The sequence below is a fragment of the Amblyomma americanum genome, chromosome 1 (assembly GCF_052857255.1).
Source record: "Amblyomma americanum isolate KBUSLIRL-KWMA chromosome 1, ASM5285725v1, whole genome shotgun sequence".
Lineage (NCBI taxonomy): Eukaryota > Metazoa > Arthropoda > Arachnida > Ixodida > Ixodidae > Amblyomma > Amblyomma americanum.
Genome location: NC_135497.1, coordinates 142,031,689 through 142,047,881, shown reverse-complemented (window position 1 = coordinate 142,047,881; position 16,193 = coordinate 142,031,689). Strand labels below are relative to the sequence as shown.

General features: G+C 47.9%; 1 protein-coding gene across 1 annotated transcript; it reads left to right on the top strand.

Annotated features, from left to right (window-relative positions):
• Window positions 1-809: 809 nt before the first annotated feature.
• LOC144113967 (tubulin beta chain) lies at window positions 810-15,567 on the top strand. Its single transcript, XM_077647388.1, has 3 exons — window positions 810-1,091; window positions 14,631-14,830; window positions 15,138-15,567. Exons 1-3 carry the CDS (start codon window positions 810-812, stop codon window positions 15,565-15,567), a joined length of 912 nt encoding a protein of 303 aa, XP_077503514.1.
• Window positions 15,568-16,193: the final 626 nt, after the last annotated feature.

Here is a 16,193-nt window from a genome sequence, read left to right as displayed (position 1 = left end):
TCAGCATTAGAAACTGCGTGGCAGACTCGCTGGCAATGTTCCAGTTCACGCAACGGTAGTAAAATACTGACGGCTGTAAAGAAAAAAAAACCTGGTTTGTATTTTTCAGGCGGCAAGTATGTTCCCCGTGCCATCCTCCTCGACTTGGAGCCAGGAACCATGGACTCCGTCAGATCGGGACCTTTCGGTCAACTGTTCAGGCCCGACAATTTCATATTCGCTAAGCGTCTCTTTTAGCTTCATATCTCCGTTGCTGTTTTAGCATGTACTGATCAAGTTCAGCTCAACGTCATCAGCTGCACGTGTGTGCGCAAAGGTTCGTGGGGAGCCGGGCTTAATTCTAGCCGTCCCTAGCCGGAAGTTTCTTGCAGCAGCTGCTCTTAGCCCATCGTAGTGTTCGTTAGGTTCAGCCACAGCTTAGGGTTAACAAAGGTAACTCGATTTGCTCGTACCTGTGCTCAGAATCGGCATTCATAGTCGGCTGTATAATCTTGGCTGTTTCCACTCTTTCGGTGGAAAATTCGCTGCGTACAAAATGCAAGTGAACAGCAACTGAGGCGACCATTGCAACACGAAGCTTGCTGCCTTATGCGCCTGACATACGTTCCTGAGCGCTGAGTTTCCATCTTGAAATATGAAAAGTTATTTTATAAGGTCGGCGAATTTGATCTGAAGACCGCTTCACTATCATGCGACTGAAGAAAAACTCGCGTAGAAACAGGAAAGGTTTCAGCGCAAAGCGCCTTAGCGGCTACCTTTTTGGTCAACGCTTATTGGCTCAAAACAGCGGCTCCCAGCAGCGCGGGGATATGCAGGTGGCGTACATATGCGCGGTAACTTTCGCAGGCCAGAGCGGCGCCGGCAACAACTGGGCCAAGGGCCACTACACTGAGGGCGCCGAGTTGGTGGACTCCGTGCTGGACGTGGTGCGCAAGGAGGCAGAGAGCTGCGACTGCCTGCAGGGCTTCCAGCTGGCCCATTCCCTGGGCGGAGGCACCGGCTCCGGCATGGGCACGCTGCTCATCTCGAAGATCCGGGAGGAGTACCCGGACCGCATCATGAACACCTTCAGCGTCATGCCCTCCCCCAAGGTGCGCATTCGTCGTGACAGCTTCCGCGCCGCCGGCACGTGTCTTAAGCCAGGACAGCGTCAATACCAGCGAGACGCAAACTTTTGTGGAGGAAAAACGCTAAGCCGCCCGTGTGCTGTGCGATGTCAGTGCACGTTAAAGATCCCCAGGTGGTCGAAATTATTCCGGAGCCCTCCACTACGGCACCTCTTTCTTCTTTCACTCCCTCCCTCATCCCTTCCCTTACGGCGCGGTTCACGTGTCCAACGATATATGAGACAGATACTGCGCCATTTCCTTTCCCCAGAAAAACCAATTATTATTATTATTATTATTATTATTATTATTATTATTATTATTATTATTATTATTAAACTGCCGTCAGATATGAAGGCTTCACCACGTCCGCATGTGGTGACCTCAGCGAGCTTCTTTCTTTCTTGATGTCTACCTACTACGGTGGTATCGAACACCGCACTCGCGCGTGAAGATGCGAGACTTTACGTCACCCACCGCTGCTGCCAAACGAATGGCGCGAAAACAGCTGCAGAGTGCAAGCGCACGACGGCTGTGACCTTAAAGGGACCATGAAATGGTATACACTGAGGTTAGGAAAAGCGCACGAGCGATCGCTATTCCATCACTCGTCACCGAACAGCAAAAAAAAAAATTATAAGCTAGCTTCATTAAAAGACTACAGACATGTAAATTTAGTTACGCGTTTTATTCTTCCATATGATGCTTTAGGCATTATAATACATGGATCATCGTCTGGTATTCGCATACAACCGCTAAATCACTGAGTACTGAATTCCTTCCCTCATGCTGTTTCGGTTTCATCAACCGAACGATGGTTGTGGCATGTAGTTCGACTTTAGATCATGTGAGACACGAAAAAAACTGCAATATAAACGCTGACACGTAGTTTTAATTCACTGTAACGCTTAAACAAGCCTGCTTCAAGAGCTGGAATGAAAACAAACGACGTATCAGCAGTCATACTGCCGTTTTTTTCCTGCCTCCCGATACTCCAAGTCCAACTACACGTCACAGCCATCGTTCGGTTGATGAAACCGAAACAGCATGAAAGAAGAAATTCAATTATATATTATTTATCAGTCGTAGGCGAAAACAACGCGGCGATACATGTATTCTAATGTCTAAAGCATCATTTGAAAGCAGAAAACATGCGAGCAAATTTTTGGTGTCTACAGCCCTTTAACACCGAAGATATCGGCGATTAAAAATGATGCTTCTTAGCTTCCCTCAACTCTTACACAACGACGTGCCGAAAAAAAAATGGCTAGCGGTTTATCATTGCTAAGCACGAAATAGTGCGCGAAAGCATGGTGGGCCTCCCAAATTTTGAGGGTGGGCCAAACCCATTCTGGGGGTGTCGCATGTCGGTCCCGAACGTAGGTCAATTTTCAAATTTTAGGGGGTGGGCCAACTCTTATTTTTGGAGGTGGGCCAATTCCATTTCGAGACGAGGTGAAGCTTGTCTTCCACCTGAGCACAGCCAGATTCACCGGCAGTCGAATTCGGTCAAGGTCATTCGAAGGCAAATTTCGGGCGTCCTAACCATGTTTGGGACATTCTTCATGTGCCATATCAGGGCCGCCGTGGTGGCTGAGTGGTTATGGCGCTCGGCTGCTGGCCCGAAAGACGCGGGTTCGATCCCGGCCGTGGCGGTCGAATTCCGATGGAGGCGAAATTCTAGAGGTCCGTGTACTGTGCGATGCCAGTGCACGCTAAAGAACCCGAGGTGGTCGAAATCTCCGGAGCCCTTCACTACGGCGTCCCTCATAGCCTGAGTCGCTTTGGGACGTTAAACCCCCATACACAATAAACACCACCATGTGCCATACCATGTGTTGCTGTCCTTACCCTGCAGGACCATCCCCAGAATTGAGCTTCATTGCCATGCACACCCATTTCCTTACTGAGTCTGGCTGAGTCTTCATTTTCTCCGCGTGAGACATCGTCGAAATCGTTAGGGGTTGGCTAGGATTGCTTTCGTGCTAACAGAAAACAGGTCGGGGCTGCGCAATCCCGCCCACGCCACCTGAGCATGCCCAATGGGCAGTGGGCGTCAGGCTGCCCAGTGACTGAGGAGCGGCTTAGTGTGCTAAGGCAAAGAATGCGAGGTGAGCTGTCGCCCTAGCAGACTGCGAGTCAGTGCGAGCAGCGATTTAAATAGAAATTGTAAATTATAGACATGCTGCACCATCACCATCACCATAAGCCTGACTAGGCCCACTGCAGGGCAAAGGCCTCTCCCATGTCTCTCCTATTAACCCTGTCTTTTGCCAGCTGCGGCCACCGTATTCCCGCAGACCTGCTGCATGTTTGCAAACAAACAAGGTGTCACTGCAGTCGCTAGCGGGCTCGCGGTAGGCTTGTAGGCGCGTTGTCGGTTTCTGCGAATCACCAAGTGGTTGATGCTGTTGATGCTTTGAACTTCGTAATTTCTCGAAGTGCACAGGCTCGCGTTGACCACGTACGGCCTATTCAGAGATATTGTTTGGCACTGTGTGTTGTATATATGATCAGTTGCGAACAGAAAGCGTTGCTGCCGTTGATTTCTACGCTAGACGTGGAATAAAATAACCACTTTTTGACGCTCTGTACAAGCCGGAATAATTCCACTTCGGGATAGCAGTGAGGAGAAGCTCTGGCGTTGTTTCGGCGGAGCAGACGTGCGCTCACCGTCACTTGACACGCGTGCCGCGCAGCGAGGCAAGTGGGGACAGCGTCGTGTCTCCAGTCTCCTCTGTCGCGTGTAAGCGCTGCTTTTCGCCACAAGATCATGCACCAACGAGGCCGATTTGTCACCTTATTAAAATGGCCAAACTGATCGCAATTTTTTTGTGCAGTAGAAATTTAGAAAATTACGCTTTTTAGATGTGTGGGCGTCGAAGATTGAGCGAATCGCTCTTCTGGTGGCCTCGGCGCATCGCGAATTCCACGGGTTTCCGACGACGGTGCACCACTGTCTTAGTATCACTTGGAAGCGGAATGATTAGAAGATCAGAGGTTACATTTATTGCAGTGCCTCATTTCTTTGACCAAAAGAAAAAGCTACGAGGGTGAACGAAGCCAACGAGAGAATAAACTTTAAGGTTGGTTTTCTCAGCTTTCACGTTTTCTACGATTGGCATCACTCATCCCTTCGTAATTTCGCAACGAATAAAAATAGAATAATTATATTTGCTGCGAATGAATCCTGAGACGTTGATTTATTTATGGTTTTGTTTATGAAGGTTTAACGTCCCAAAGCAACTCAGGCTATGAGAGACGCCGTAGTGAAGGGCTCCAGAAATTTCGACCCCCTGGGCTTATTTAACGTACGCTGACATCGCGCAGTACACGGACCTCTAGAATTTCGCCTCCATCGAAATTCGACCGCGGCGGCTGGGATCGAACCCGCGTCTTTGGGGTCACCAGCTGAGCGCCATAACCACTGAACCACCGCGGTCCTGAGAGATTGAGTAGTGTAATAAATCTGACAATTTTTTGTACACATGCAGTAGCATGTTGAAGTTATTTTTCTAAGAAATGTGTTCACGTAAATATGCATGCTAGAGTTTAACTTTTGTTTGCATACTTACTTTGCATAAAAAAAAAGAACAGTAGCGTCATCACACAAAGCAGGGCTTTGTGAACATGTTGGCATAAAAAATTTGCGCACTTTCTACTTAATTATTCCACACTCGATGACTTGACGACGGTGTTAATTATAATAACCCAACATCTGTACCAGCCAGCTGAAAGTAAAGCACAGCACTGAAATTAGCATAAAAAGTTCACAGTTGTGCCAAATTTGGTTACATCTCATGCATAAATAACGAAAATACTTTCAATTTCCCCGTCTCCTCTCAATCTCGCTGCATTGTTTCACCCGACAGTTTCTGTTAGTGTACCCCCTAAATGAAACGTTTGCATAGCCGCCGCGGTGGCTCAGTGGTTATGGCGCTCGGCTGCTAACCCCAAACACGTGGGTTCGACCTCGGCCGCGGCGGCGGTCGAATTTCGATGGAGGCGAAATTCTAGAGGCCCGTGTACTGTGCGATATCAGTGTATGTTAAAGAACCCCAGGTGGTCGAAATTTCCGGGGTGCTCCACTACGGCGTCCCTCATAGCCTGGGTCGCTTTGGAAAGTTAAAACTCCATAAACCAAACCAAACCAAACCGAAACATTTTCCTAGCAACGCAGGAGTCTGATTGAAAGACGCAGGGGCTCAAGCCGAAAAATTCCACTCGCCTGCAACTACGTGTGCTGGACGCAGCTTCGTGTGCTCTCATCTATTTGCGCTAGCTTTATGAGATACTTTGGAGGCCGTTGTCATGCGATGGCAAAAACGAAGACAAAAGCACGCTGCAACTCGGCCATATACCTGGGGTGAAGAAGAAGAAGAAGAAGAAGATTCGCTCGGCCTCTCGGCACCTCTTGGCCACCGTGAGACGACCAGCTTGGCTCTGTTAGGAGGACATCGTTCGACCCAGTGGCGTTCGTCCTGTTCATCGCTGCCCCGACGGCTCTGCTCTGCTGGGAACGATCGGTTAAGTTTCGGGTGGCTGATTGTGGCATTTTCTCTCTGCGTCTTTGCGCGGTAAGGCAGTAAGCCCGGACTATGTCCACCCAGTCTCCCGGCCAGGGGAGTTCCCTCTGGTCGGCTTCTCCGTCAACTGATCTAATACCGTTGGAAGCTTTTTTGCGCAGTGGTGTCGGCAGTATCCCTGTCGCGCTGGTGCCTAAGGATGGTGGTGCTTTCAGGATGAACAACCCTGGTGCTGTTCGGGCTGCTCTCCAGTCGACTACTTCTCATTATGAGTCAATCTCAGAGGTTCGCCAGTTTGGACGTGGTGGGATTCTGTGCAGATCGCCAGACCTCGCCTGTGTAAGATATTTACTAAACTCCTCATCCTTTGCCTCCCTTCGGGTAAGTTCTTTCATCCCTTCTCATCTGGCGTGCACGAAATGTATTGTACGAGGTGTAGACTCTTCCCTGTCTCCGGCAGAGACTCTTGAGCTTCTGTCGGCTGCAGGTGTTGTTGCTGTGCACCGCTGTAGCCGGGATGTAAACAACGTGCGGATGCCCACTGAATCAGTGATTGCTACCTTTGCCGGCACTTCCTGCCCCTCTGAAATCAAGGCATGGCCTCTAATTTTTCGTGTAGACCCATTATCATCTCGGCCTCTGCAGTGTAACAACTGCTGGCGTTATGGACATAGCGCTGGCGGTTGCAAATCCAACTTGAGGTGTTGCAACTGTGGGGATGGTCACGCAAAAAGCACCTGCTCTGAGGAGAATGAGAAGTGTTGCCTTTTGCGGTGGTGCGCACTCTGCAAACTACTCAAATTGTCCCTCTCGAGCTCAGGAAATTCAAATTCTGGAAATAATTGACAGGAAACGCTGTTCGCGCCGTGACGCTATTTCAGAGGTCAAAGAACGTGCCCGCGGTTATGCCGGTGTGACCGCTCGGCAAGGTGTCATGCTAGACTCAACGCTGTCCCAGGCAATTGCGGCTGCTGCGGAGGCTTCGATGTCTAAAATGGTAGAAAAGATTGTCGCAAGTGTGTCGGAGTGCTTTACAAATGTTCTAGAGACTCAGATTACACATGCCGTGCAGGCTAGTTTGGCACCTCTTTCGACAATTCCCTCTCCTCTTATCCGGTCTCAAATTCCAGTAGCATCACAACCCCAGGAACAAACTTCTGTCCCTTCCGCTGTACCTACCTCGGGTACTTCGAGGGATGTTGATATAATGTATGATTCCGAGATGGTGGAGCCTGATGCACGGCTTCTTAAGCGCAGTGGGTCCCCCATGTCTTATTCGTTGTCTTCTCAGGGCACCCAGCCCAAATCAAAGAAGAAGCAGCTTGGCACTAAACCCAAGGATACCATTTTGGAGCAGGCAGTTGCTGCTGCTAGACTTTCGCAACCATAGCGTCGTTGCGAGTTCTGCAGTGGAACTGTCGCTCTATTCTTTCCGCTTCCACAGATTTACACTGCCTTTCTACTCAGCTTAATCCGGATGTCATAATTCTGCAAGAAACGTGGCTTTCAACTGACAAACATTTTCATATCAAAAATTACCGGTCATTTCGCCTAGACCGCCAGTCAAGAGGCGGGGGTTTACTAACTTTAGTCTCTTCAAAATTTTGCCACAGGGCTGTGGTATCTCTTCAACAAATGTCTCCTGACTGTGAGATTTTGGCGATAGACTTTGTACTTCCTCGGTGCTCTCCATTTTCAATAGCAAATTGTTATTTCCCCAATGGAGTCCAGGATGTTAGACCTCTGAATTTTTTACTCGTAAACTGTAAAAACCCAGTTCTCGTGGCTGGGGACTTCAATTCTCACCATGTGTCTTGGGGTTTTAGGACTAATTCATGCGGCAAGCGCCTTTGGGACTGGGTTTCTGATCACAACCTGATGTGCTTAAATTCAGGATCGGCCACTTATCTTCGCTCACACACTCAATCTGTTTTAGATATCACGTTCATTAGTCCTGGAATTGGCGTAACGAATTGGTCGACAGTTGATAGCGGCACTTCAAGTGATCATATACCTATTCATTTTGATATCATATGTCGTGTTACTCCGGCGTCTTCTCAGTTGCGGTCACATGTAAATTATGACAGATTTCAGACGGCGTTGCGCTCTGCCCTTGCTCCAGGGTCTAACATCGCCGAGGTCCACCAGTCAGTAAGAATATGTCTGGCTATTGAGGAAAGCCGTAAAAAGTCGGAGTTCCTGGTGAGGCCAATAAAAGGGAATTCTTCTAACTGGTGGAATGCGGACTGTACAAGAGATTACAGGCGGAGGAAGGCAGCATGGAAAAGCTTCTTCATAACCAATGTCCGAATAACTGGAGTGATTATAAATTTATTGCAGCCACCTTTAAACGCACAGTTTCTCGCGCAAAGGAAAAATATGACTCAGAACACTTCGATTATCTTTCAAAGGAGGACAACCGACGTGCACTATTCGGTTTTCTACGGTCTAGGAAACAGCTCATGTCCTCTCATAATTTTCAGTCATTAGTTATGTCACCTGTAGAAGCTATCCAGGCGGTTGAATTAATAGCCACAGGCCTGCAAAAGCGGTTCTCGTCTTTACTACCTATGCGACCATTGTTGTTTGCACCAGTCGTACCAAATGATAATGCCTCACAAGTAAATCTATCAGAGCTTTCCCAAGTTGTCCAGAGATTGCCAGCTGCTGCTACTGGCCCTGATGGTGTTACCACAAAGATGCTCAAGTTTCTATTTGAAGAGTCTCCCAACTCCTTATTGCACCTAATAAACTACTCTCTCAAACACGCTTGGATACCTTCTGAGTGGAAGCTGTCCAAGGTGATCCCTTTACTTAAAAATCAGGGTGGAGGCTATGAATTGGATAATATTAGACCAATTTCTTTAACATCAAACGTGGTAAAGTTGATAGAAAGGTTGTTACTAATTCGGGTGTCAGCCATTGTGGACCGCAAAAGTATACTCAGCCCGTGCCAACTTGGTTTCCGGCCACGGTGTTCGATATGGAATGTACATGCTGATCTTGAGAGCAGAATTCTCCTTGCTCGTCGTCAACGCCTAGTCGCGGCTTTGGTTACGTTAGATGTCGCCAAAGCTTACGACAGTGTAGAACACTCCATCCTGATACATAGGCTACAGTCTCTTCAATTTCCAGATTATATAGTTGCATGGATATCTGCATTTCTTCATAACAGGGAATTCTTTGGCGTCCATAGTGGTGTTCATTCAGAGAGGTACAGACAAACGCGAGGTGTACCGCAAGGAGCTGTTCTTTCTCCTGTGCTCTTTAATATTCTGTTAAGCTCAATTCCTCTCCACCGCCATGTACGCACTTACGTCTATGCGGACGACATTGCGTTTTTTGCTGCTGCGCCGGATATACATTCTCTGTATGGTCTGTTGCAGTCATATTTGAATACACTTGAGCACTGGTTGAGCGCATTACACCTGAAGTTAAATGTTGGCAAGTGCGCTACTCTTGTTTTCCCTCTATTCACTCCTGTAGTGGTCTCTCTCACTTGCCAGTTAAAAATAATACCGCAGGTTCAATCCCTAAAATACCTAGGGGTCATTCATGACAACAAACTCACCTGGCGACCTGACATTGACCATGTCGCGGCGAAAGGGGCTCGTGCCGTGGGCATGTTACGGAGATTATGTCATCACCGGTACGGCATGCGCAGAGATGCGCTATTAATGATCTACATAATGTATGTCAGGCCAATTTTAGAATTTGGATCAGTGTTGTTTTCAGGCTCGGCTACATATAAACTTCGCCCTCTCGTCCTTTTAGAGAGGGAAGCACTTCGCATGTGCCTCGGCCTTCCAAAATTTGTGGCTATCAATGTGCTGTACCTTGAAGCCCGCATTCCGTCTCTCTTATCACGACTTCAATTTTTAACTGTGCAAACTTACCTCAAGATCTATGAATCCCATTTCCACCGTTCCCAAAGCATTTTCTGTTCTCAGCCGACCTCCTTTTTTGGTGTCCCCTGGTCTCGTTTCAATTCCCCTCAGGTAGTGTTTGTGCAAAGATTACTTCAGCCTTTAGATGTAAACATTTATGATATCCTTCCTGCGCTTCGGAATGGGCCCACTATCCACATTGTTTTCGACGACATATTCCCAAAAAATGCAAAACTTTTGCCACCGAGTATTCTAAATGGCCTTCTAGAAGATCATCTGAGGACCCTACCAACCGATATAGCAATAGCCACTGATGCATCGCAATGCAATGAAAAAGCAGGTGTGGGAATATTTTGCTCCCATTTAGACTGGTCCTTTTCTCTGCGCCTTCCAGATTTCACCCCTATTTTTCAAGCAGAGTTTCTAGCAGTTGTACTTGCTCTACGCAAGCTAGACCCCTCTATTACAGCAGTTGCAGTAATTACTGATTCTTTATCTTTGTGTTCGTCCCTCGCTGCACAGGTTGACGGTCCCATTTTATCAACTTTCTTATCCCTACTTCCTCCGCATTTGAGCCTTGTTCATTTAGTATGGGTTCCCGGCCACAGCAGTGTGACTGTAAATGAGATTGCTGATAATCTCGCAAAGGCTTCCCTCAGCGGCCCCGTGTTGCCAATCATCCCGGCTACAGCCTACATTACAGCATCTAGATTTCGGCGACGTGCGTTTTTAAGCACGCAAGACACATCACTTTTAACATCGGCGGATTATGAGCACCTTAAATATTATTGGAACAGGAAAATTTGTTGCTCTCGGCAGCTTGAAGTATCACTGACGAGGCTACGCTGCCGCATCCCCCCTCTAAATTTCTATTTACACAAGTCGGGTTTGGCGCTCTCTCCCCTTTGTGCATTTTGCCGTGAGCCAGAATCTATTGAACATTTTTGGCTGTATTGTCGCCGATTCAACTAACTGAGAAAAAGGTTGCTGGAGGAGCCCTTGCAGCATCTTCGCCTTAGTTTGAGCAGCCCGCTCTTGCTATCATTTGGCGCCACCACATTTGGGTTCAGCCACAGATCTGTTTGCACCGCTGTTCAAAATTTCCTGATAGAATCACACCGACTGCCTTGCTAAGTGTTTCAACCTTTTCTTTTCTATCAATTATTACATTTTGACTAAATCATTAATATTTAATCACTCTCTTTATTATTATTCTTAAAATTTTAAAATCAAAACACTCATCCCTTTTCTGTTCATGACGAAAAATTCACCGGTGATATGCTCCCACGTGCTTTTCCTTTTTGTTAACTGCGTTCAGGTGAATAGCTACCCGATTCTTGGCCGATCCCCCAGTGTGGGTATGTGCCATCTTTTGAGAGGCTAACAACAACAACAACAACAACAACAACAACTCGGCAAAGAAGAAGAAAGGGCCCTTCTTTTCTTTTTAATCACTCGTAAATTTCACCCAAGGCAAAATAGCTTGGCACCATTTACCCTTTTCTATGGGGTCTCCCCACTGAACCCTGGCCAATCCCCCGTCGTGGGTATGTGCCATGTCACGAAGGCAACAACAACAACGGCCCTTAGTGTCCATTGTGCTGATACGACCCGACGCTGTTCTACGGCTGTTCTATGTCGCCTCCCGCTTCATCTGGCCTCGCTGCTGAAGCGTGTCTTGGTGCTGCTGATCCTGTAAACTCCTGGTGAGGCCGTTCCGCGAGTGGGGGATTTGGCGAGGTTTTTTCCCTTTTGGATGTAGGCTTCATGTTTCTTAGGCTTACGGACATGGCTATGTCTTCCTCGGGCACAGGTCCGGTAGCCTGGTTCGCCAGTTTGCCTAAATTCTTTTTGCCAAGCGTATCCCTGTGGCTCTGGTCCCTGTAGGAGATGGTTTAATTAAGATCAAAAACTCTCATATGATCCAGGAGCAGCTGAAGGCAGCGACCATTCGATATCTTGAGATTTCCGAGGTTCGACCATTTGCCAAAAGAAGAATTCTGTGCAAATCACCTGATTTGGATTGTGTTGCAGACTTGCTGCAGTGCACCTCTTTTGCCTCACTCCCGGTGAAAGCGTTTATTCCCGAGCAACTCGCCTGCGTAAAAGGAATAATCCGAGGTGTGTATCCCTCCGCTACGCCAGAAGAAATTCTTGGACTTCCATGATGCCGGTGTGGGCATCCTCTCAGTTTACCGCTGCAACAGAGGCTGGAGGCTCTCGTATTCCAACTGAGTCTGTTATAGCAACTTTTGCGGGCTCCTCTTGCCGATTGGAAATCAAAGTCTGGCCCATTATCTACCGTGTTGACCCACTGCAGCCCCGTCCATTACAATGTAAGAACTGCTGGCGTTTTGGTCAGAGTGGCAAATCTTGCAAGTCGGCAACGCGCTGCCGCGTTTGCGGCGGTGCTCATGCTTCAGACGTCTGCACTTCTAAGTCTGATCTCGCAGCTGACGATCCCACCTGCCCAAAGATGAACAGTGTGTCTTGGACATTATTCAGCGTGATAGGTGCTCGCGCGCGGATGCTTATGCCCTACTTGATTAGAAGCATTGTGCTTTAAGGGTGAGCGTGCCCTTGGCTGGTTGGAGAGGATCAGCAACAAAAAATTTGGTATGCGTCGGGACACTTTGCTCTTTCTGTATAAGACATGTGTACTTGAATTTGGCTCTGTTCTCTTTTCTGGGTGCACAAGGTACAAGCTTGAACCCCGGTTTGTTATTGAGCGACGCGCTCTGCGCCTTTGCTTAGGTCTGCCTAAATCAGTTGCTAACGCTGCGCTGTACTTGGAGAAGCGGATACCTGATCTAAATTTGCGGCTCAGCTTCTCACTGTGCGGACGTTTTTAATGTCTTTGGAGCCTGTTCCTGAATTGGCTAACCCTATATTTACAACGAACCCATCTCTATTCTTTGGTAATTTTTGGCCTAGGTATAAGCTTCCTCAGGTTGTGTTCACTAATTCCCTGCTGTCAAAAATTTCTGTATCAATAAATTCTGTAGTACCAGTTAACCACCGCCGGGCTGATACTGTAGTCCCCTTTGACGACACCTTCCCAAGGAATGCTAAGAATCTGCCTGCAAATGTTTTAAATGGGCTTATTAAGGAGTGTCTGGATAATTTCCCTAACCATACTGCTGTTTTTACAGACGCCTCCCAGAAAAATGAAAAAGCAGCCATTGGCATTTACTCAAGGGCTCTTGAATAGAGTTATTCATTTCAAGCTCCTGACTATACCCCTATTTTTGTCGCCTAGTTTCAGGCCATTGAGTTGGCCTTAATAAGGAATCCCTGCAGTATCTCTCAGGTTGTTATACTTTCAGACAGCCTTTCCGTCTTGATAGTGCTCGAAAAATCGAGAGATACTCCTGTGAGCCGTTCCCTTCAATTTCTTGTTCCACCACACATTACAAAAGTACGCTTTCACTGGGTCCCTGGGCACTGTGGCATTGCTTCTGATGAGAGAGTTTATTTTTTTGCAAAGTCCGCCCTTGGTGGACCTATTGTCCCGTTCGTCCCTAATACTGTCTACTTGACTGCAGCCAGCGTCTCCAGTACTTGAGCCATGAGCCTCTCCTTGCTGCAGCGAATTTTCAACACCTGGCATTTCCTTGGAGTGCGCGGATGTGCAGTTCAAGGCAATGTGAAGTGTCCACGACCCTAGTGCGCTGCAGAATACCGCGACTAAATCTCTACTTATGTCGATCAGGGATATTTCTGACCACCCTCTCTGAGTCTTTGGCGAAATTGAGTCCATAGATCACTTTTTCCTCTTTGCGGTTAACTTCTCGCCGTACAGCTTACTTAGAGATCCCCTCGCTCGACGGGGGCTTGCTCTATTTATTCCGATTCTCCTCTCCTTCGGGGCAAGCGCCAAGGGATATGCATTGAAAACAGTGTGCGATTTTATTCACGAATATATAATTGCATCAGGTAGATTCCTCTGCTAGAATGAGAATTCCCTGCTTTTTCATTTCCGTTTTTCTTTATTCTTGATTTTTAATCAAAATTCGAGTCTAGGTCACAAAATTATCCAATTACACCACTCCCTGGCCATGAGTGCGTTTGTATCAGCATTGCACCCTGGCCAATCCCCCGCCGTGGGTATGTGCCATTAAGCCTGAGGTCATCATCATCGTCATCAACTCGGGCAATGCGATCGCGGCTGCTTCTTTCCAAACAAGCTTCGCGATCATGCACCGCCTCATGAAACAGCTTATGACATCTGATGCAGTGAAAAAGCACTTGGCTTTTAGCACACGTACAGAAACATGCCAACGTGGCCGTGCAAAAACGACACAATTTAGCAGACTTCTTTCTACACAGACCAAGTAATTATGTCGGCCATATTAAGAAATGGCCTGAAGTGAATATTAAGTGCCATGAACGCGGCTTTATATGATCGTATAACTTCCACACATGTTTAAACATTATCTGCTATTAACAAAAGACCTCATTCCTTGGTGGTGATTCAGCCTGTCAGCGCCCCGTGAACACCAAAACGGCTCGACGTGATAATTACGTGCGCAGACATTTGTGTTTTTTTTCCTTAAGCAATTATAAGCGTACTATGCTGATGTTCAGGAGAATGAACGCAACTCCCCAGCTACGAAGTACATTGCCTGGAAGCGGCGATCGAGGCCCAGACTTCGCGCTTTACTACCGTGGCCCATTCCTTAATGCGGTATCTATCAGCGAGAAACATATCGGGGCGCGGGCATGATGCAGTTGCGCAGTCCCGCCAGCAGCTGCAGCAGCTGGTGGGCACGGGCAGGCGGAACCTATTTTGCCTGCCGTGCAAAAGGCGCTACTGACATCAGCGCCACCGCATCTGCATGACGTCGGGGCGTGAAGGAGGTGTGTGTAGGGTCCACGCAGAGCTTTTGAATTTGACTCGAATTAATACTGACAAAGGCCACCTCTACTGATCGCTGCCCTAGAATTTGACCATCAAAATAATTTCTTGTCCCTTTAATGCTCGACAATGGTAGCGAGAAATCGAAGAATCACAGTGCTTAAAAATGAGAAAATTTTTCTTGTGCATAGATGTGGTAGGCTTTGCACCACGTCGACAGAAAGTGCGAATTCAAGCGCATTCAAAACTGCAGGTCTCCGACACCGTCGTCGAGCCCTACAACGCCACCCTGTCCGTGCACCAGCTGGTGGAGAACACCGACGAAACCTACTGCATTGACAACGAGGCGCTATACGACATCTGCTTCCGAACCCTGAAGCTCACCACTCCCACATACGGGGACCTCAACCACCTGGTTTCTGTCACAATGTCCGGAGTCACAACATGCCTCAGGTGACGAAGCTTTCTTTTCTCCGGGATCGTAGTCTATTACTGTCACTCGACATCTCTATATGCGAAGCTGTAGTGAGTGGCACCGATCACTGCCGTCGAAGAATGGCCCGATGCCCACAATGGCCACAGGCGCTTAGGCCTGCAAACTACTTCACCACACCTGAAGAGGGAATAGCTTGTGTTGTGTATAACTTCGTAGCACAATTGGGGACATGAATGGCGCGGCGCCTGCAGGCCCTTGTTCGCGGTGCTTAACGCAACAAAAAAAAACAGTCTTAAAGCAACTTAAGTAACCATACACACGCAGGTTTCCCGGCCAGCTGAACGCTGACCTGCGCAAACTGGCTGTCAACATGGTGCCCTTCCCGCGTCTGCACTTCTTCATGCCCGGCTTCGCACCACTCACGTCCCGAGGCAGCCAACAGTACAGGGCGCTGACCGTGCCAGAGCTGACGCAGCAGATGTTCGACGCCAAGAACATGATGGCCGCCTGCGACCCCCGCCACGGCCGCTACCTGACGGTAGCCACCATCTTCCGCGGCCGCATGAGCATGAAGGAGGTCGACGAACAGATGCTTAACGTCCAGAACAAGAACTCGAACTACTTTGTCGAGTGGATCCCGAACAACGTCAAGACCGCCGTCTGCGACATCCCACCCCGTGGCCTCAAGATGTCTGCGACGTTCATCGGGAACAGCACGGCCATTCAGGAGCTGTTCAAGCGCATTTCAGAATAATTCACTGGTCAGTCATTTATCAGAATTGCTCGAATTACATTCTACTCACAGCACAGCCTGCAGTTCACACGTACAATCTGCAGTTGTATAGAGCGCCTACTTCATCGTTCAAGGGCAACTTTGGGATTATTATTTTTTTTAATCTTAAGGTGGCGCTCCCGTAATATTGCTTAAAGCCCTCTCTGTTCGTTGCAATCTGTTGTTAATAGAACTGTGAGTAAGACAATCATCAAAGAGCAAAATGCAGAAAACCTAAACCAAAACAGGGGTGTGTTGGATGCGGTGTTCTTTTGTGACAAAGATGACGTCACAAACAGTGTCGGCAAAACTTTTGTACGCGCAGTTCACTGACAAACCACAAGCTGCAAGGAATGACCCCGTTCATTAAACATCTCAGATGACAAGCGCGACATTTCCCTGTTCACCAAGTGCAGACCGTGTATCAAGGAGGGGTAATGTTTCCGACGTTACAAATTTAGCAGTGCCCGTAAAAATCACTCATAAAGAGGTAACGAAGCGGCCACCTTTAAAGAGACTCTGAGGACAAATTCAAGTTGGGCTGTATGGAAATGTAGCAGCGTTCTAATTGCGAAAGACACTTTTATCAGTAAAAAACGGAGCTTCTA

Excerpts from the sequence above, each read along its gene's own strand:
- LOC144113967 (XM_077647388.1), top strand. The coding sequence starts at position 810 with ATGCAGGTGGCGTACATATGCGCGGTAACTTTCGCAGGCCAGAGCGGC. Across the intron at positions 1,092-14,630 it reads GCGTCATGCCCTCCCCCAAG|GTCTCCGACACCGTCGTCGA; the intron begins GTGCGCATTCGT and ends TCAAAACTGCAG. Across the intron at positions 14,831-15,137 it reads GGAGTCACAACATGCCTCAG|GTTTCCCGGCCAGCTGAACG; the intron begins GTGACGAAGCTT and ends ATACACACGCAG.